The sequence below is a fragment of the Trachemys scripta genome, chromosome 1, assembly GCF_013100865.1.
Source record: "Trachemys scripta elegans isolate TJP31775 chromosome 1, CAS_Tse_1.0, whole genome shotgun sequence".
Lineage (NCBI taxonomy): Eukaryota > Metazoa > Chordata > Testudines > Emydidae > Trachemys > Trachemys scripta.
In genome coordinates this window covers 2,691,580-2,706,647 of record NC_048298.1, presented here as the reverse complement: position 1 = coordinate 2,706,647, position 15,068 = coordinate 2,691,580, and the positions used below count along the sequence as shown (strand labels likewise).

The 15,068-nt window shown below is 51.5% G+C and overlaps 1 protein-coding gene across 1 annotated transcript in view; it reads left to right on the top strand.

Moving 5' to 3' along the window:
* LOC117873474 (SH3 and multiple ankyrin repeat domains protein 3-like) overlaps positions 1 to 14,719 on the top strand; it is a 243,938-nt gene extending 229,219 nt beyond the window's left edge. The window contains exon 10 of the mRNA XM_034762904.1: positions 14,376 to 14,719. Within this exon, the coding sequence (XP_034618795.1) occupies positions 14,376 to 14,719 (344 nt within the window). The remainder of the gene's footprint in view (positions 1 to 14,375) is intronic.
* Positions 14,720 to 15,068: the final 349 nt, after the last annotated feature.

Genomic DNA, 15,068 nt, shown 5'->3' with positions numbered 1-15,068 from the left:
TGTGTTAGTTGCTATGGAAATAGTGACATTAGGATGGATGGAACCTACGGATGTCGGTAAATACAGAATAGAGTAAAGGCATTCCTGCTGAGCGGGCTCACACCATTTTGCTGGTCTGCTCTAGACTAAGATAAAAGGTGATCTCACATGTATTAACTAACATGTTTTAAACACTAGCTACCTCGTATAGACAGAGCTTGACCTTTAAAAATGTGAGAGAGGTGAGCTGATCATGGTCAGCCCTAGGCTGCCCACTAGAATTGTCCACAACCAGCTAACAGGTTTTTAAAGGAACTAAACCATGTCTGCACTGACTTAAAAATGTATTAGCTGACACAGTGTAGAAAACATCTTTTCTCCTTGTCTACCCAGGGGTTTAATTCAAGTGCAGGGTGCAAGCCTCGGTAATAGCATGCATATGGACGGTGTACCCTCTGTCAATATGCCTCATTGTGTACACACAGAACAGGTTTTTCTGAACTGAGGGCATAGTATTCTGTAAGGGTAGCACATATTCCTTTGCTTCGATGCTAAGCAGTGGACATGCTGGGCCTTTTCCCACTTTGCATTGAGGGAGGCATGGCGGAAGCCAGGTGCATTCACATTTTTTAAAAAATCCCATGATTCATCTATCTCCGCCCTGAGCTTCCTTTCTGGGTGGGCTAGTGCCATTTCCAACTTGCATTTGGCCAGCGTGGCCCTTCCACACCAATGCTCCGTGCCTTTATGTTGGCAACCTTGAATACACAAAGCTGCTTGGGCAGAATTTCAGCAGTCAAAACTGAATGAATTTGGCTTGGGTCTTTGCCTGCTGCTCCACCAGGCAGAGGATGTGGCAGTAGCAGCAGGAGGGTCTTCAGCAGTAGTGGAACCAGGATGTGGAAGAGGAAGAACAGGAATACACTGAGCAACTGGTGTAAAGGACTCATTCCTGGAGCAACTTCACAGCATGCAGCATCATGTTTGGGCTTAGGAAACCAGCATGGAGTGGTGGGAAAGAATTGTTCTGCAGACCTGTGGTGAGGGAATTTCAGCATGAGGAAGGCAACCTTCCTGGAGATATGTGCTGAACAAACCCAGGAGCTGCAGCAGCAGTGCGCCAACATACAGTGCCCCAGACCCATGGATAAGCACGTCAGTATTGCTGTCTGGAAGCTGGCCAGCCCCAAATACTGCCAGTCTGTAGCACACCAATTCGGCACGGGAAGATCGGCTGTTGGAGCCGTCATGCAGGTGTGTGATGCCACGGAAAAGATACTGTTGAACCGAGTTCGGAGGCTCGGTAGTGGTCGGGAGGTATTGACGGCTTTGCTGTCCTGGGTTTCACAAAATGTATTGGAGTGATTGATGGAACCCATGTGCTTGTTCCCCACCACCACAGCCATCGGGGCTCAGAACTCATAAACAGAAAGGGGTATTTCTTCAGGGTGATTCAAGGGCTTGTTGACCACAGTGACTGGGTGGTCTGGAAGGGGCCACCATGCTATGATCTTTCAGCTCTCTTTACATTAATGGAGAAAGGACTCTTTATTCCCAGGAATGTGATGGACATTAATGATGTGGCCATTGCTCTGGTTATCCTGGGGGAGGCTGAGGTCCGGATTCTTGCTCAGCGCTTGCAGCAGCCGGCATCCGATACAAAATGCAAACAGCCTGGGCATTGTTGTCAGGGATGCCTATTGCTCTTATGTTTAGTCTCAGGCCTGAAATTGTGCAGTTCTACATCCCATGAAGGGGTGGGGGCTGGAAGTTTTTTGTGGTTCAGTGCTGTGTATGGGCAGTTGATGTGAAACGTTGTGGCAGTCCCTATTGTACCTTGTGCCTTTGCCTACATGTGTTTGTAAAACCTTATGAATTAGTGCAAACTTAAGTATTTTCGGTATAAAATGAACTGGCCATGTCTTCATGAATGAAATTGTAAAGGTTTTTATTATTAAACAATCTATTAATTAACTAACATAAATGAACCTGCAACTGAAACAACTGCTTTTAATTATGAAACAATGTGTTAAAAACCAATCTATCATCTAGCTTCAAAAAACAAAAAAACAAAAAAAACCAACCTTTTAATTCAACCAGCAGTGAAACGAAACAGCAAAGTACAACAGTGCAGTGCAGGGAACAACGGAAGAGGTGGAGCGGGTTAAAGTCAGAGGCGGTATACGTCTTGGCTCTGCTTTTTTTTTGGTTTGTGGGGCTTCTGGTGTGGAGTGTCGATGCTCAAAGGTCCCAGGAGCAATAGAGGGCTCAAAGGAGCTGGGGTCCAAGTGCTACTGTTCTCAGCTGGGTCTGGGAGGGAAATGGCCTGTGGGAGCAGTGCTGCAGGTATACACCAGGGAGGAGGAGCTTTTGTCCCCGGTTGCCTGTCCAGGGGCTGCATAACATGGCTGGGTGTTGGCTTTTACAGCACTGCATTGCCTGCTGCCCTGATAGTGACGTGTGCTACAATAGGGCATCTTGGCTTTGTATTGCCTCCGGGACCTGCATCTCTCTTTCTTCTGGGCATGGTAATTCTTTCCTTGGCAACTGCCGCGCAGTCCTTTGCCATTGCCATTATCTCCCTCGAAAGCCCCAGTCCACCCTCAGATACTGCCACCACGGCTCCATGGTTTTTGTTTGTCTTTGGGACTGTGTCATGATGTCTGTGAGAATTTCATCCCCAGCTTTCCATTTTCTCCCCCTCAGATTTGCCTGCCATTCCCACGTTGGTAAGAGCCCTGGGCTTTAGGGTTTGGCCAGTGCAGGTGCCATAAATGTGGGGGTATTTAACAAAAATGGCAAGCAGGTATTGTTCATATTCTAGGGAGGCTGTGATGGCATTTTTTACATGCATTTCTGGCTTTACCTCCCTGAGATTTTTCTCAGTCGTGGGTGACCCTCTGAGATGGTGAGTGGGTTTTTTACCTGTGCAGAATATGCTGTTTGGCGTGGCCGTGGTGCCGTGGAGGCCAGGGAGTGGGGAGGGATGAGTTGGGATTTGTATTCCCCAGACTGTGGGTGGTGTTGGGAATTGAGTTCCCCATCTGGCTTTGCAGTTGTGTTGTGCCTGGGAGGTGCTTTCATGGTGTTGGGACGTTGGCCAGGTGAACAGACATGGTAAAAGTGAAGAGCAGAATAGCTAGTTTCCGCCCTAATTGCCTGAAGCATTTCTCTAGGTAAGCCTGTGAAAAGCCAGGAAGAGCTTTGCTAACGCCAGAGCAAAGCTGTGTTAGTGTAAGAATGCACATGGGGCATTTATCCCTTGGTGGGGAGCTGTACTCATTGCACTTTTACCGGGGGCAGTGTCCATTTCTACCTCATGTGTAAAGTGAGACTGCTAGCCAAACTCTCTCCTGTAATCACGGTCTCACCAAATGTTTACATTTCACACAAAAGCACGTTTTCGCTATTAAAATCCGCCATCGGGTGGTGGAGGTACAGGCTGCAGCTGTGCATGCTGCCCCTTGCCCCTTTGAGCTGGTGAACCAGGTTGGGTGGGTGCTGTTCTTCGAGTGCTTGCCCATGTCTATTCCATTCAAGGTGTGTACATGCCCACGTTCACAGTCGGCAGAGATTTTTGCCATAGTGGTATCCATAGGGTTGGCTGTGGTGCCCTCTGGAGAGCCGCACTCCTGCATCGGAACATTAGGCGCCACTGGCCCTATGCCCTCTCAGTTCCCTCGTACCGCCCAGGACGGTTGGTCGGAGCGCTTTCCCCTTGCCTCCTAAGTGGAGAGCGGTTTTCTCTCTAACTCTCATAGTTGTTAGCTTTGCACATAGTTTATTTACAGTAGTTAGTCAGGAAGGTTGTGTTAAGTAGGCTTAGTTAGTAAGTTAGAGTCCCAGCGGGGACTTAACCCCGGGACGGGGCATGCCCTGGTCCTCAGGTTTTAAGCCTTGTTCTGCCTGCAATAGGCCTATGCCCATTAGCAACCCCTATAGCAGCTGCCTAAAGTGCTTGGGGGAGTCGCATGTGAAGAACAAGGGTCATATTTGCAAGAACTTTCATTCTAGAACTCAAAAGGAGCGTGATATTCGTTTAAGGGCCCTCCTCTTGGAGGCTGTGCTTTGCCTGGCGTTGGAGCCTTCTCGCTCTGACTCTACGCCCAGCACCTCGGCTTCAGTGCACCTCCAGCACCGGGCTGTGCCCAGCACTGCTCCCCTTCACCAGTACACACACACTATCAGGGTTGGAAGGGACCTCAGGAGATCATCTAGTCCAACCCCCTGTTCAAAGCAGGACCAATCCCCAGACAGATTTTTACCCCAGTTCCCTAAATAGTCCCCTCAAGGATTGAACTCACAACCCCACGTTTAGCAGACCAATGCGCTAACCACTGAGCTATCCCTCCCCCGAACTGAGCTATCCCTCCCCCAAGATGCGTCTGAAGAACCGAGACTCCCCAGCACTAAGCAAGAAAGGTCAAGAGGCGTTGGGCAAAGGACCCAGGGGTACCTCTCCGGTCGGATCCCCCAGACTCCTGAGGGATTCGACTCCCGGGAGTGGAAGGGGACCCAGACACCTGGTGGGGCTGTCGACATCTGAGGCCCTCCCTTCCTGCGGTGAGGGATCAGAGCGCTCTCCAGGTGCTGCCGGTACCACGCCTGGCATTGGACCCAGCTAAGACTCCCCATGGGGGGGTAAGCCAGCCATGAGACCTCCCCAGCGGGCAGTCAAATGCCGTTGGTTCCTGGAGCAGAGGCAGCGTTCCCTGTCTCCGTGACTAAGATCCCCGACTCCGCAGCCTAGGTCTCCCGTTAGATGACCTAGGTTGTTGGCACTGCGCTCACGGTCACCATCAACTTGGTGCGGATTGCCTATGGGGAGATGTCGGTCACCGTACATCTGGCACCGATCATCCTCCTGCCAGCCCACGCCTCATCAGTGCATTGTTCCCCTCGACTACGGGACCGGTCATCGGCGCAGTACCGGTCTCCCTGCTCCTGGCATCGATCCCTGAAAAGACGGTCTTCCTATTCGAGGCATCACTCCCCCACGGTTACGGTCAGCTGTCAGACACAAGCTCGGATGGCCCCACCCTGGTCACCGGAAGGGGATTCATCTGGGTCGGAACTTCAGCTCCTCACCACAAGAGCAATGGCCCTCGTGGGCACCTGAGGACTCATCGGCTCCCACGGTGACGACTGGCAGCAGGGCCAATGGCCTGTACAGTGGCCATATTGGACCGTGCGGGGCATGCCGGTTATGCCGATGCCCTTCTTGCTCCTCCCTTGCTGCCACAGAGAAGCAACCCCCAGACTGACGGCACTGTGCTTGGGGTGCAGAGCTGAATCCGACACAAGTGGAGGAGCGGATGCCCACTCCAAAAGAACCTTCCCCCACAGGCGACACGTCCCAGAGCTTCCCTTGATGGTTCAATCCTCATCCTTGTCGCTGGACAAGGCAATGGCAGGGCTCTCACGCCAACCCACCTGGTGACTTTAAGGAACACCAAGTCTTACTCAGAAAGCTGGCTCAGAATTTGGGCCTGGGGGTGGAGGAAATGGCAGAGCAGTCTGACACTTTATTCAACGTGCTCTCGGCGGCAGCTCCCTCATGCGTTGCTCTGCTAGTGCATGACAGGGTTCTAAAAATAGCTAAAGCCCTCTGGCAAACCCCCTCCTCTATCCCACCCACCTCCAAGCGGGCCAAAAAGAATTATTTCATCCCTGCTAAGGGGTTTGAATAACTTTATACCCATCCATCCCCAGGGTCACTGGTCGTATCTGCAGCCAATGAGAGAGACAGACAAGGGCAAGCAAGTTCTACCCCCAAAAATAAAGACACCAAGAAGCTGGAACTTTTTGGGAGGAAAGTCTATTCAATGGCCATCTTTTAGTTTAGGGTGGTGAACCACCCAGCTTTATTGGGGAGGTATAACTTTTATCTGTGGGACTCCCTCCAGAAATTCAAAGACTCTCTGCCCCAGGACTCCCCAGCATGGGGAGGAGGTGACCAGCCCTCTGTGGAGACAGAAGTCGTTCGGGACTATTTAGAAAGGCTGGATGAGCACAAGTCCATGGGGCCGGAGGCGCTGCATCCGAGGGTGCTAAAGGAGTTGGCGGATGTGATTGCAGAGCCATTGGCCATTATCTTTGAAAACTCATGGCAATTGGAGGAGGTCCCGGATGACTGGAAAAAGGCTAATGTAGTGCCCATCTTTAAAAAAGGGAAGGAGGAGGATCCGGAGAACTACAGGTCAGTCAACCTCACCTCAGTCCCTGGAAAAATCATGGAGCAGGTCCTCAAGGAATCAATTCTGAAGCACTTAGAGGAGAGGAAAGTGATCAGGAACAGTCAGCATGGATTCACCAAGGGCAAGTCATGCCTGACTACCCTAATTGCCTTCTATGATGAGTTAACTGGCTCTGTGGATGAGGGGAAAGCAGTGGACGTGTTATTCCTTGACTTTAGCAAAGCTTTTAATATGGTCTCCCACAGTATTCTTGCCAGCAAGTTAAAGAAGTATGGGTTGGATGAATGGACTATAAGGTGGATAGAAAGCTGGCTAGATGGTCGGGCTCAACGGGTACTGATCAATGGCTCCATGTCTAGTTGGCAACCGGTATCAAGTGGAGTGCCCCAAGGGTCGGTCCTGGGGCCGGTTTTGTTCAATATCTTCATTAATGATCTGGAGGATGGCATGGACTGCACTCTCAGCAAGTTTGCAGATGACACTAAATTGGGAGGAGTGGTAGATACAGTAGAGGGAAGGGATAGGATACAGAGGGACCTAGACAAATTAGAGGATTGGGCCAAAAGAAACCTGATGAGGTTCAACAAGGACAAGTGCAGATTCCTGCACTTAGGACTGAAGAATCCCATGCACTGCTACAGACTAGGGACCGAATGGCTAGGCAGCAGTTCTGCAGAAAAGGACCTAGGGGTCACAGTGGATGAGAAGCTGGATATGAGTCGACAAAGTGCCCTTGTTGCCAAGAAGGCTAACGGCATTTTGGGCTGTATAAGTAGGGGCATTGCCAGCAGATCGAGGGACGTGATCATTCCCCTCTATTTGACATTGGTGAGCCTCCTCAGGAGTACTGTGTCCAATTTGGGGCCCCACACTACAAGAAGGATGTGGAAATATTGGAAAGAGTCCAGCGGAGGGCAACAAAAATGATTAGGGGGCTGGAGCACATGACTTATGAGGAGAGGCTGAGGGAACTGGGATTGTTTAGTCTCCAGAAGAGAAGAATGAGGGGGGATTTGATAGCAGCCTTCAACTACGTGAAGGGGGGTTCCAAAGAGGATGGAGCTAGGCTGTTCTCAGTGGTGGCAGATGACAGAACAAGGAGCAATGGTCTCAAGTTGCAGTGGGGGAGGTTCAGTTTGGATATTAGGAAACACTATTTCACTAGGAGGGTGGTGAAGCACTGGAATGGGTTCCCTAGGGAGGTGGTGGAATCTCCTTCCTTGGAGGTTTTTAAGGCCCGGCTTGACAAAGCCCTGGCTGGGATGATTTAGTTGGGGTTGGTCCTGCTTTGAGCAGGGGGTTGGACTAGATACCTCCTGAGGTCCCTTCCAACCCTGATATTCTATGATTCTATGATTCACTGCCTTCGTAGAGGAGAGTACAGCAGCGGCCAGGAGCTCCCTCCAGATGGCCTGGGATGTGGCCAATTTGGCAGCCAGGGTGGTCGCCTCGGCTGTGGTTATGAGACACGGTCCCTGGCTTCAAACCATGAGCCTGTCCCAGGAGATGCCATCCTCCATCTAAGACCTCCCATTTGATGGGAGCAGACTCTTCTCTGAGCAGACAGATGCAAGACTGGATGGGGTCAAGGACACTCAAGCCACCTGCCACTCGCTGGGCCTGCATACGCCGCAAACGGCCAGCAAGCAGTTGAGGCAGCCACCACCTCCTAGGCCTTGCCCTCCTCAGCAGGGCTGCACTAGGAGAAGGGACAGAGACACGGGTTTTAATCATCGCTGTCCCTCTGTCTCCCGTTCACTACTCAGTCTGGCCCGGTGAAACACCAGGAGGGCTAGAATCGCTCGATTTGAGGGTGCACTCAAGAGCAATGCCCCAGTCAGTTTCCTGGATCCACCTTACTCTTTCCTTAACCACCTACGCCACTACCATTCAGCCTGGTCATGAATGACCTGGGTGGTCGGCATTGTATCTCTGAGCTACATCCTGAAATTCTCTGCTCCCCCCTCCTTCTCCGTCCCTCTTCAGGGACCCTTCTCACAAACAACTCCTTGCTCTGGAAGTGGAAAGGCTCCTACAGCCTTGAGCAGTGAAGGAGGTCCCTCGAGAAATGAGGGGGAAAGGCTTCTACTCCTGCTATTTCCTAATTCCGAAAGCGAAACGGGACCTAAGACCCATCTTGAATCTGTGACGCCTCAACAAATATCTCAAGAAGTTGAAGTTTCGCATGGTTTTGCAAGCCTCCATCATTCCTGTTAGAGGGCTTTCCCTTCACCCTCTCCCCAGGTTCTTGCCACGCAGACAAAAAGCAGAAGACCAGAAGTCCAAAGTGTAGACCATACAATGTTTATTGGGGTTAGTTTCCAGCAAACATGTGTTCCATAACTCTGACGCCACAGAGCCTTGTTTCCCAGTGTCTTGTCCCCCCCCTCCTCAGGAGGCATACTTATTTCTGAAATGCATGCCCTCAGTCCCACCCCTTACAACTTAGGGTTATGTTCCATTTTGGGTCTGGGGTCTTCATCCCACTTCTTTTGTACCCCATGGGAGGGGTAAGGAGTGAGGTTGTGCTCCGGTCAGGGAGGGGCATTTATTTGGTCTTTTAGTGTTTTACACCTCCCCTCACAAGCCCCTTTGCCCCTCCCAACTGGTTGCTTGATTTTGCCTTGAGCTGGGGTTGAGGCAATCTTAAAGTGTACTTTGAGTAACACTTTAACTGCTCTTATCTATTCCCATTGTACTAACAAATCCATCTGACTAGGCAGAAGCAACATCACAGTGTCTTTGTCCTTTGTTTACACATATTGGTATAAGAGTATCAAAAACTCAAACCCAAAATTCTATCCTAGGCTAACAAACAGACCTATATACTAACAATTCCCTCCCTGGATCCTGGAGACTGGTACGCTGCCTTCGACTTGAAGGACACATATTTTCATATCTTCATCTTCCAAGGGCACAGTCAGTTCTTCTGTTTTGTGGTGGGTCTGTGCCACTTCCAATTCATGGCACTCACCTTTGGACTCTCGTTGGCTTCACGAGAGTTCACAAAATGCAGTGGCTGCTTATCTGAGGCGTCGAGATGTCCAGGTCTATCTGTATCTCGACGACTGGCTCATCAAGGGCAGAACTCGGGATCAAGTGCAAAGGAGCCTCAGTCTGGTACTTTCTACCTGCCATGACGTAGCCCTAAACTAAAAGAAATCAACCCTAATACTGGTGCAATGGATAAAATTAAGAGGGGAGGTCCTCGACTTCACGCGGGCCAGGGCCTTCCTCCTGGAGGCCTGTTTCCGAGCCATGACAGACCTGATCTGTCATGTAAGGGCCCACCCACTCACCATCATTCACATGTGCCTGAGGCTGTTAGGCCTCATGGTGGCATGTACTTACGTGGTCCGTCATGCCCAGCTCCATCTCCATCTCCGGATGCTGCAAGCTACATCCCCGACAGACACGATCTAGACTGGGTAGTCAGGGTGCCAGATCACATATGGTCATCCCTGGAATGGTCGTTAGACTCCGGATCAGTGTTGGAGGGAGTTCCCTTTGTGGCTCCATCCCTGTCTCTGATGCCTTGGACCTGGGCTGGGAGCCCACTTGGGCGAGCACAGCATACAAGGCCACTGGTCGCGGGATGATTGCTCCCTCCACGCAAATGTCAGGGAGCTCAAAGTGGTTCACTTGGCCTTCCAGGCTTTCCTGCCCCACCTGGAGGGCAAGGTGGTACAAATCCTGATGGACAACACTGCCATGATGTTTTACATCAACTAGCAAGGTGGGTCCCGATCGTCAGCCCTCTGCCAAGAAGCTCTCTGTCTCTGGGACTTCTGTGTGCAGCATGCCATTCATCTTGTGGCCGCGCACCTTCCCGGGGCCAGTAAAGTGTTAGCAGATCTTTCTCTTCTCGCCACAAATGGTCACTCCATCCAGGGGTATTCAGTGCAATCTTCCAAAGATGGGAGACTCCCCAGGTGGACTTGTTCATGTCCCGACAGAACAGGAAGTGCCTCGTGTTCTGCTCAGTTCGGGGGCTCTGATGTATGCCTTCATGCCAGTGCTCTTAATCCACGGAGTCCTCATGAAGATCAAACAGGACAAGGTGAAGGTAATCCTGATAGCTCTGGCTTGGCCTCGCCAGCACTGGTTTTGCACATTGCTGGACCTTTCGGTGGCCACCCCACTGCCTCTCTGGCCAGATCTGCTGTCCCAGAACCATGGCAGTCTTCTGCACCCGAACTTGGCAGCGTTGCATCTGATGGCCTGGCTGCTGCATGGTTGAAAGGTGCATGGTGCTCGGCCTGTGTCCAGCAGGTACTGTTGGGTAGCAGAAAGCCTTCCATGAGGTTGATCTTCCTGGCCAAATGGAGAAGGTTCACGTGCTGGACCTCAGACTAGGGTATTCGGACCGAGCAGGCCTTGTTGCAGGTGATCTTTGACTGCCTTCTACATCTCAAGCTTCAGGGCCTGCCCCTTCAATCAGTTAAGGTCCACCTGGCTGCTATTTCAGCCTTATACTCTCCATTCCAGGGCAGGTTGGTCTTTGCTCAAGGATGATGGTCTGGTTTTTGAAGGGTGTAGAACGAATCTATCCCCACATTCATGACCCTGTCTCTCCTTGGGACTCGAATCTTGTGCTGTTGTGGCTCCTGGGTCTCCCCTTCAAGCCTTTGACTTCCTGCTCCTTATGTCTACTCTCCTAGAAGGCCTCATTCCTGGTGGCAATATCATCAGCCCTCAGAGTCTCTGAGATTAGGGTGCTCACCTCGGAGCTGCCCTTTACAAGGACAAGGTCCAGCTACGGCTGCACCTGGCTTTCCTGTCCAAGGGAGTTTCACAATTTCATACAAGCCAGGACATATACTTAGAATATTAGACTACTTACCTGTCTCCTTTCCCAAACCTTGAAAGTTGGAAGAGGAGTGCAGGTTACACTCTCTGGATGTCAGGAGGGTGCCATTCCATAAGTCGACGCAGTTGTTCGTCATGGTGGTGGACAGAATGAAAGGTCTTCCAGTGTCCGCCCAGAGAATTTCATCATGGATCACTGCCTGCATCCATTTCTGCTATGATCTGGCGAAAGTGCTTCCACTGGCAATTGTAACTGCCCACTCAACCAGGGGGCAAACCTCAGCGGCGGCCTTTCTGGGCCAATTCAAGTCATCTGCAGGGTGGTCCATCCAAACGTTTGTCTCATTACACACTGACCCAGCAGGCCTAAGATGATGCTGGCTTTGGTAGAGCAGTATTGGAAGCTACATGACAGTGAACTCTGAGCTCACCTCCAGGGATACTGCTTGTGAGTCAATTAACACGGAATCGACGTGAGCAAGCACTTGAAGAAGAAAAAACGGTTACCTACCTTTTGTAACTGTTGTTCTTCAAGTGGTGTTGCTCACGTTCATTCCATTACCCACCCTCCTGCCCCTCTGTTGGAGTTGCTGGCAAGAAGGAATTGGGAGGGCGTAGGGCCAGTGGCGCTAATATACTGACTCATGAGCGTGGCACTCCAGAGGGCGCCACTGCCAACCCTACTGATACCGCTAAGGCAAAAATCTCTGACGGTCACACATGTGGGTGTGCGCACACCTAGAATGGAATTGATGTGAGCAACACATCTCGAAGAACAGTTCCAAAAGGTAGGTAACCGTTTTTTTGCTGGGCAGGACAGCTGAGGGAAGGGAAGAGGAAATAGGTATATGGTTATGTGCTGTCCACAGTGTGGGCCTGGACACGGTCAGTACTCAGTGCCTTTGCACTCTGTGTTTTTGCTCAATGGAGCAGTCACTGTTTTGGAAAGGTGCTTGTGCAGAGGCTGAATGGACAGCGTGGGCTGAGGGAGAGAGGGGCAGGGATCTTGCCCATGGAAAAGCTTCTAGCTCGCATTTGTCTACAGTGGTTGCGACCAGGGTCACCCAGAACAGAAGATAGCATGGCAGTGTAGCTTACTAATAATAAATTAAAATTTAAATAGTAAATTAGTAACAAAGTAACAGGGAAACTTATATGCTGAGGTTCTCTCCACAGGATCAGTTGCCTCAGCCCTGGTTTGGGAATTGGGCTTAGTTGCTGCAGGGAGGGAATCAAGCTTGCCTTCCACGTCTCCTGCATCAAGGAGGTCTCCTAAGGTCTCTTCCAACCCTAATCTTCCATGATTCTATGATTCTAAGAGCCCAAGTCCCGAAGGGATCCTGGCTTTACGCGGAGCTCTTTTCACTGACCTCCTCATGCTCATCCCCCCATGACTCTTGCTGACCATCCTTGGGGGAAGGTGGCCAGCAGGCGCCACAAGCTGCCGGGGTTCAATGGTCATGGAGTTGGCAAAATCTTGTCCAGTGCCTAAAATAATGGACAGGTTACATGTCCCCTCGTCATCCCTCATTCTTGTCATTCCTCGTTTTAATGTAGGTGCTCCTGAGCTATCTAGCACTGTCCTGCATCCTGGGCATGGCTTAGCAATGTCCTCAAAAATGTCTTCCAGTGCCTGGCCACAAGGTCGTCCTGCACCAGTGCTTCTCCCCAGATGGCAGTGAAATCTGGGTCTCAGCGCAGCTCCACGCAGCAGCTCCAGGCATTTTGTAGGGCTGCTAGAATATCTTTGAAGCTATTGTGATAAACTGGAATCCAGTAGTGAATGGACAAAATCTGGCAGTGCCCCAGCTTATAAACGGGGTGACGGGACATCTGGTCAGCTTGATTTGAGAGCAGAGGAGGGCCCACAGGGAAACAGGTCAGAAACAGTCACCCACAAAGCAGAGGGGGTCAGCTGTTGGAAGACTGTCAAAGGAGTTTGCAGCACCATTTCATGACATGAATAATAGACCAGACTAACTCGCTTTGCAGTTTGAAAGAGAACTCCAGAGCTTGTGATAAATGCAGAGTCAGTGTGCTGTGATGGATTGCGTTGCATGTAAACAAGTGGTTGCAAACTGGACTAAGTAAAAAGCTGCATATTAAACCATCTGTGTAGACAAGGCCTCTGATGCTTCTGCTACCTCCATGTCCGTCTGTCCGGTCACTACAGTCTCCGTAACGTTTTCTTCACTGAGAAGGTGGCTCTTTCAGTAGCTTCCTGAGTGTCATGGTTTCCATTCACGCTCCATGCAGAGGCGCACAGGAGGAGGTGGGGATGCTGGAGGGTTCGGGCAGTGGAGTGGTGCGGGAGCGGGGACAGGGGCAGGAGTGGTGGACTCGGGCTGAGGAGACTGTTGGGTGATGGGCTCAGTTAGTGGTGTGTTTTGTAGGGAGTTGTTGTCAGACCTGTGCTTTGGACCTGAGGCAGGGATCCAACCATTGAGGACTCCCAAGGCCCTTTGCATTTATGGGAACTGCCGTGGGATGTTAGCAGGAATTCTAGCAGTCGGGTGATAGACGTTTGGTAGGAGTGCTAAGGCTTGCCAGCTGGTGGAGGACTGTTTCGGACCTGGCGGGAGGGACTCTAAATTAGCTCATTCATGGGTTCATTCATCAAGTCTGGAGTTTCCTGGGGTGTTTGTGCAGTGGTCTGCAAAGAGCGCCCATTGTTTTTATCAGTGAGCTCCCCATGCCTGAGGACAGGACCTCGGAATGAGGGAGCAAAGCGAGGGATGAGAGGAGGTGCAATTTCCAAGTGCAAACCTTGGGGGTGGCAGCAGCTGCCCTGAGCCCGGGGTCATGACAGGGCACTTAAGAGTCGGTGCGGCGAGAGTTGTGGAGGAGTTGGAGGGAGAGTCCACTCTACACACCTCCCCATGAATGATCAATTTTCCTCCTGGTGAAAGGCTAATAGGTGGATGCCTGGAGTGGTGTCAGAGCCAGGATTCTGGACTCGATGGATGAACCATGAGCTTGACACAGTTTGTCAATTCCTATGTTCCCTCTAAAGGACTTCCACGCTCCTTCCCAGCCTGGGGGGTTGCAGCAGGCCCTGCACCTTCAGCATCTTTCTAGCCAGACAGGACTGGGTGAGACTCACCTTCATTCCATTATTCTGAACCATAATTAACAGAAACATGGCATGATGGGTGACCTGTGTCTCCAGGAACTCACTGTGCTGCTTCTCAGCACTGGCTCTCAGCACCGGTAACCCTAGGAGGAAGAGGCCCGCACTGGAAATAAACCAGAACATGCATTTTCTCATGGCAATCAACATCACTATTGGTAGAAATGAATGTTTTCAGGGACGTTGAGCAATGCAGAACTGCGTTTAGCTTCTTGCGCGGTTGGTAACTGATGGGACTCTCTTTGCTTGGTTTCTTGCAGTGCCTTTTAGAGAAACTCCCAGCTATACAAAGAGGAGACGGATCACTGGCGCAGGCGGCCTCTCCTCCCCCCGCATGCTGCAGCGTTCTGCCAGCGACAACAATTTGAAAGCCGAGAGCCACCCGTCCTACTCACCAGTGCCCTCGCTCCGCAGCCTGCCCCCACAGCTGCTGGCACAGATGCAGGAAGCTGCTGTTGGGGCAGGGGTGGGGGACAGTAGCCTGGCGAGCACGGGCAGCTCCCGGAGCACTCACAGCCGCTCCCCATCTCTGCAGCGCGTGCAGGAAGAGAAGGAGGCCGACATGCACACACTCAGGAGAAGCAGCCGAGGCAAGGCCAGGTAAGAGAGGGCATAGGGATGAGGGAAATAGGTCGCTTCGTGCTCACCCGGCAGCCCGCTGTGGTTCCTTGCTGAGTTTGCGAGCTCCTGTGCTGGAGTTGTGAGAGAACTGGAAGGGGCTGCAGGGTTTGTGTGCGTGGGTTGGTGCGATCTCAGCCTCAGCGAAGCTGATATTGGACCAGGCCCGTCTCCTTCAGCGGGGTTTGCTGTGACAGGTGGTGCTGGGTGTAGCTGACCTGACAAGCAGCACAGCCACCATACGTGTTGGTGTTCCTGGGAAGTCCCAGCTCCTGGAGCTAACTGGGGACCCTGCTTTGTCTCTCCATGGTTGCGGGGGAGCAGTGACATTGTCT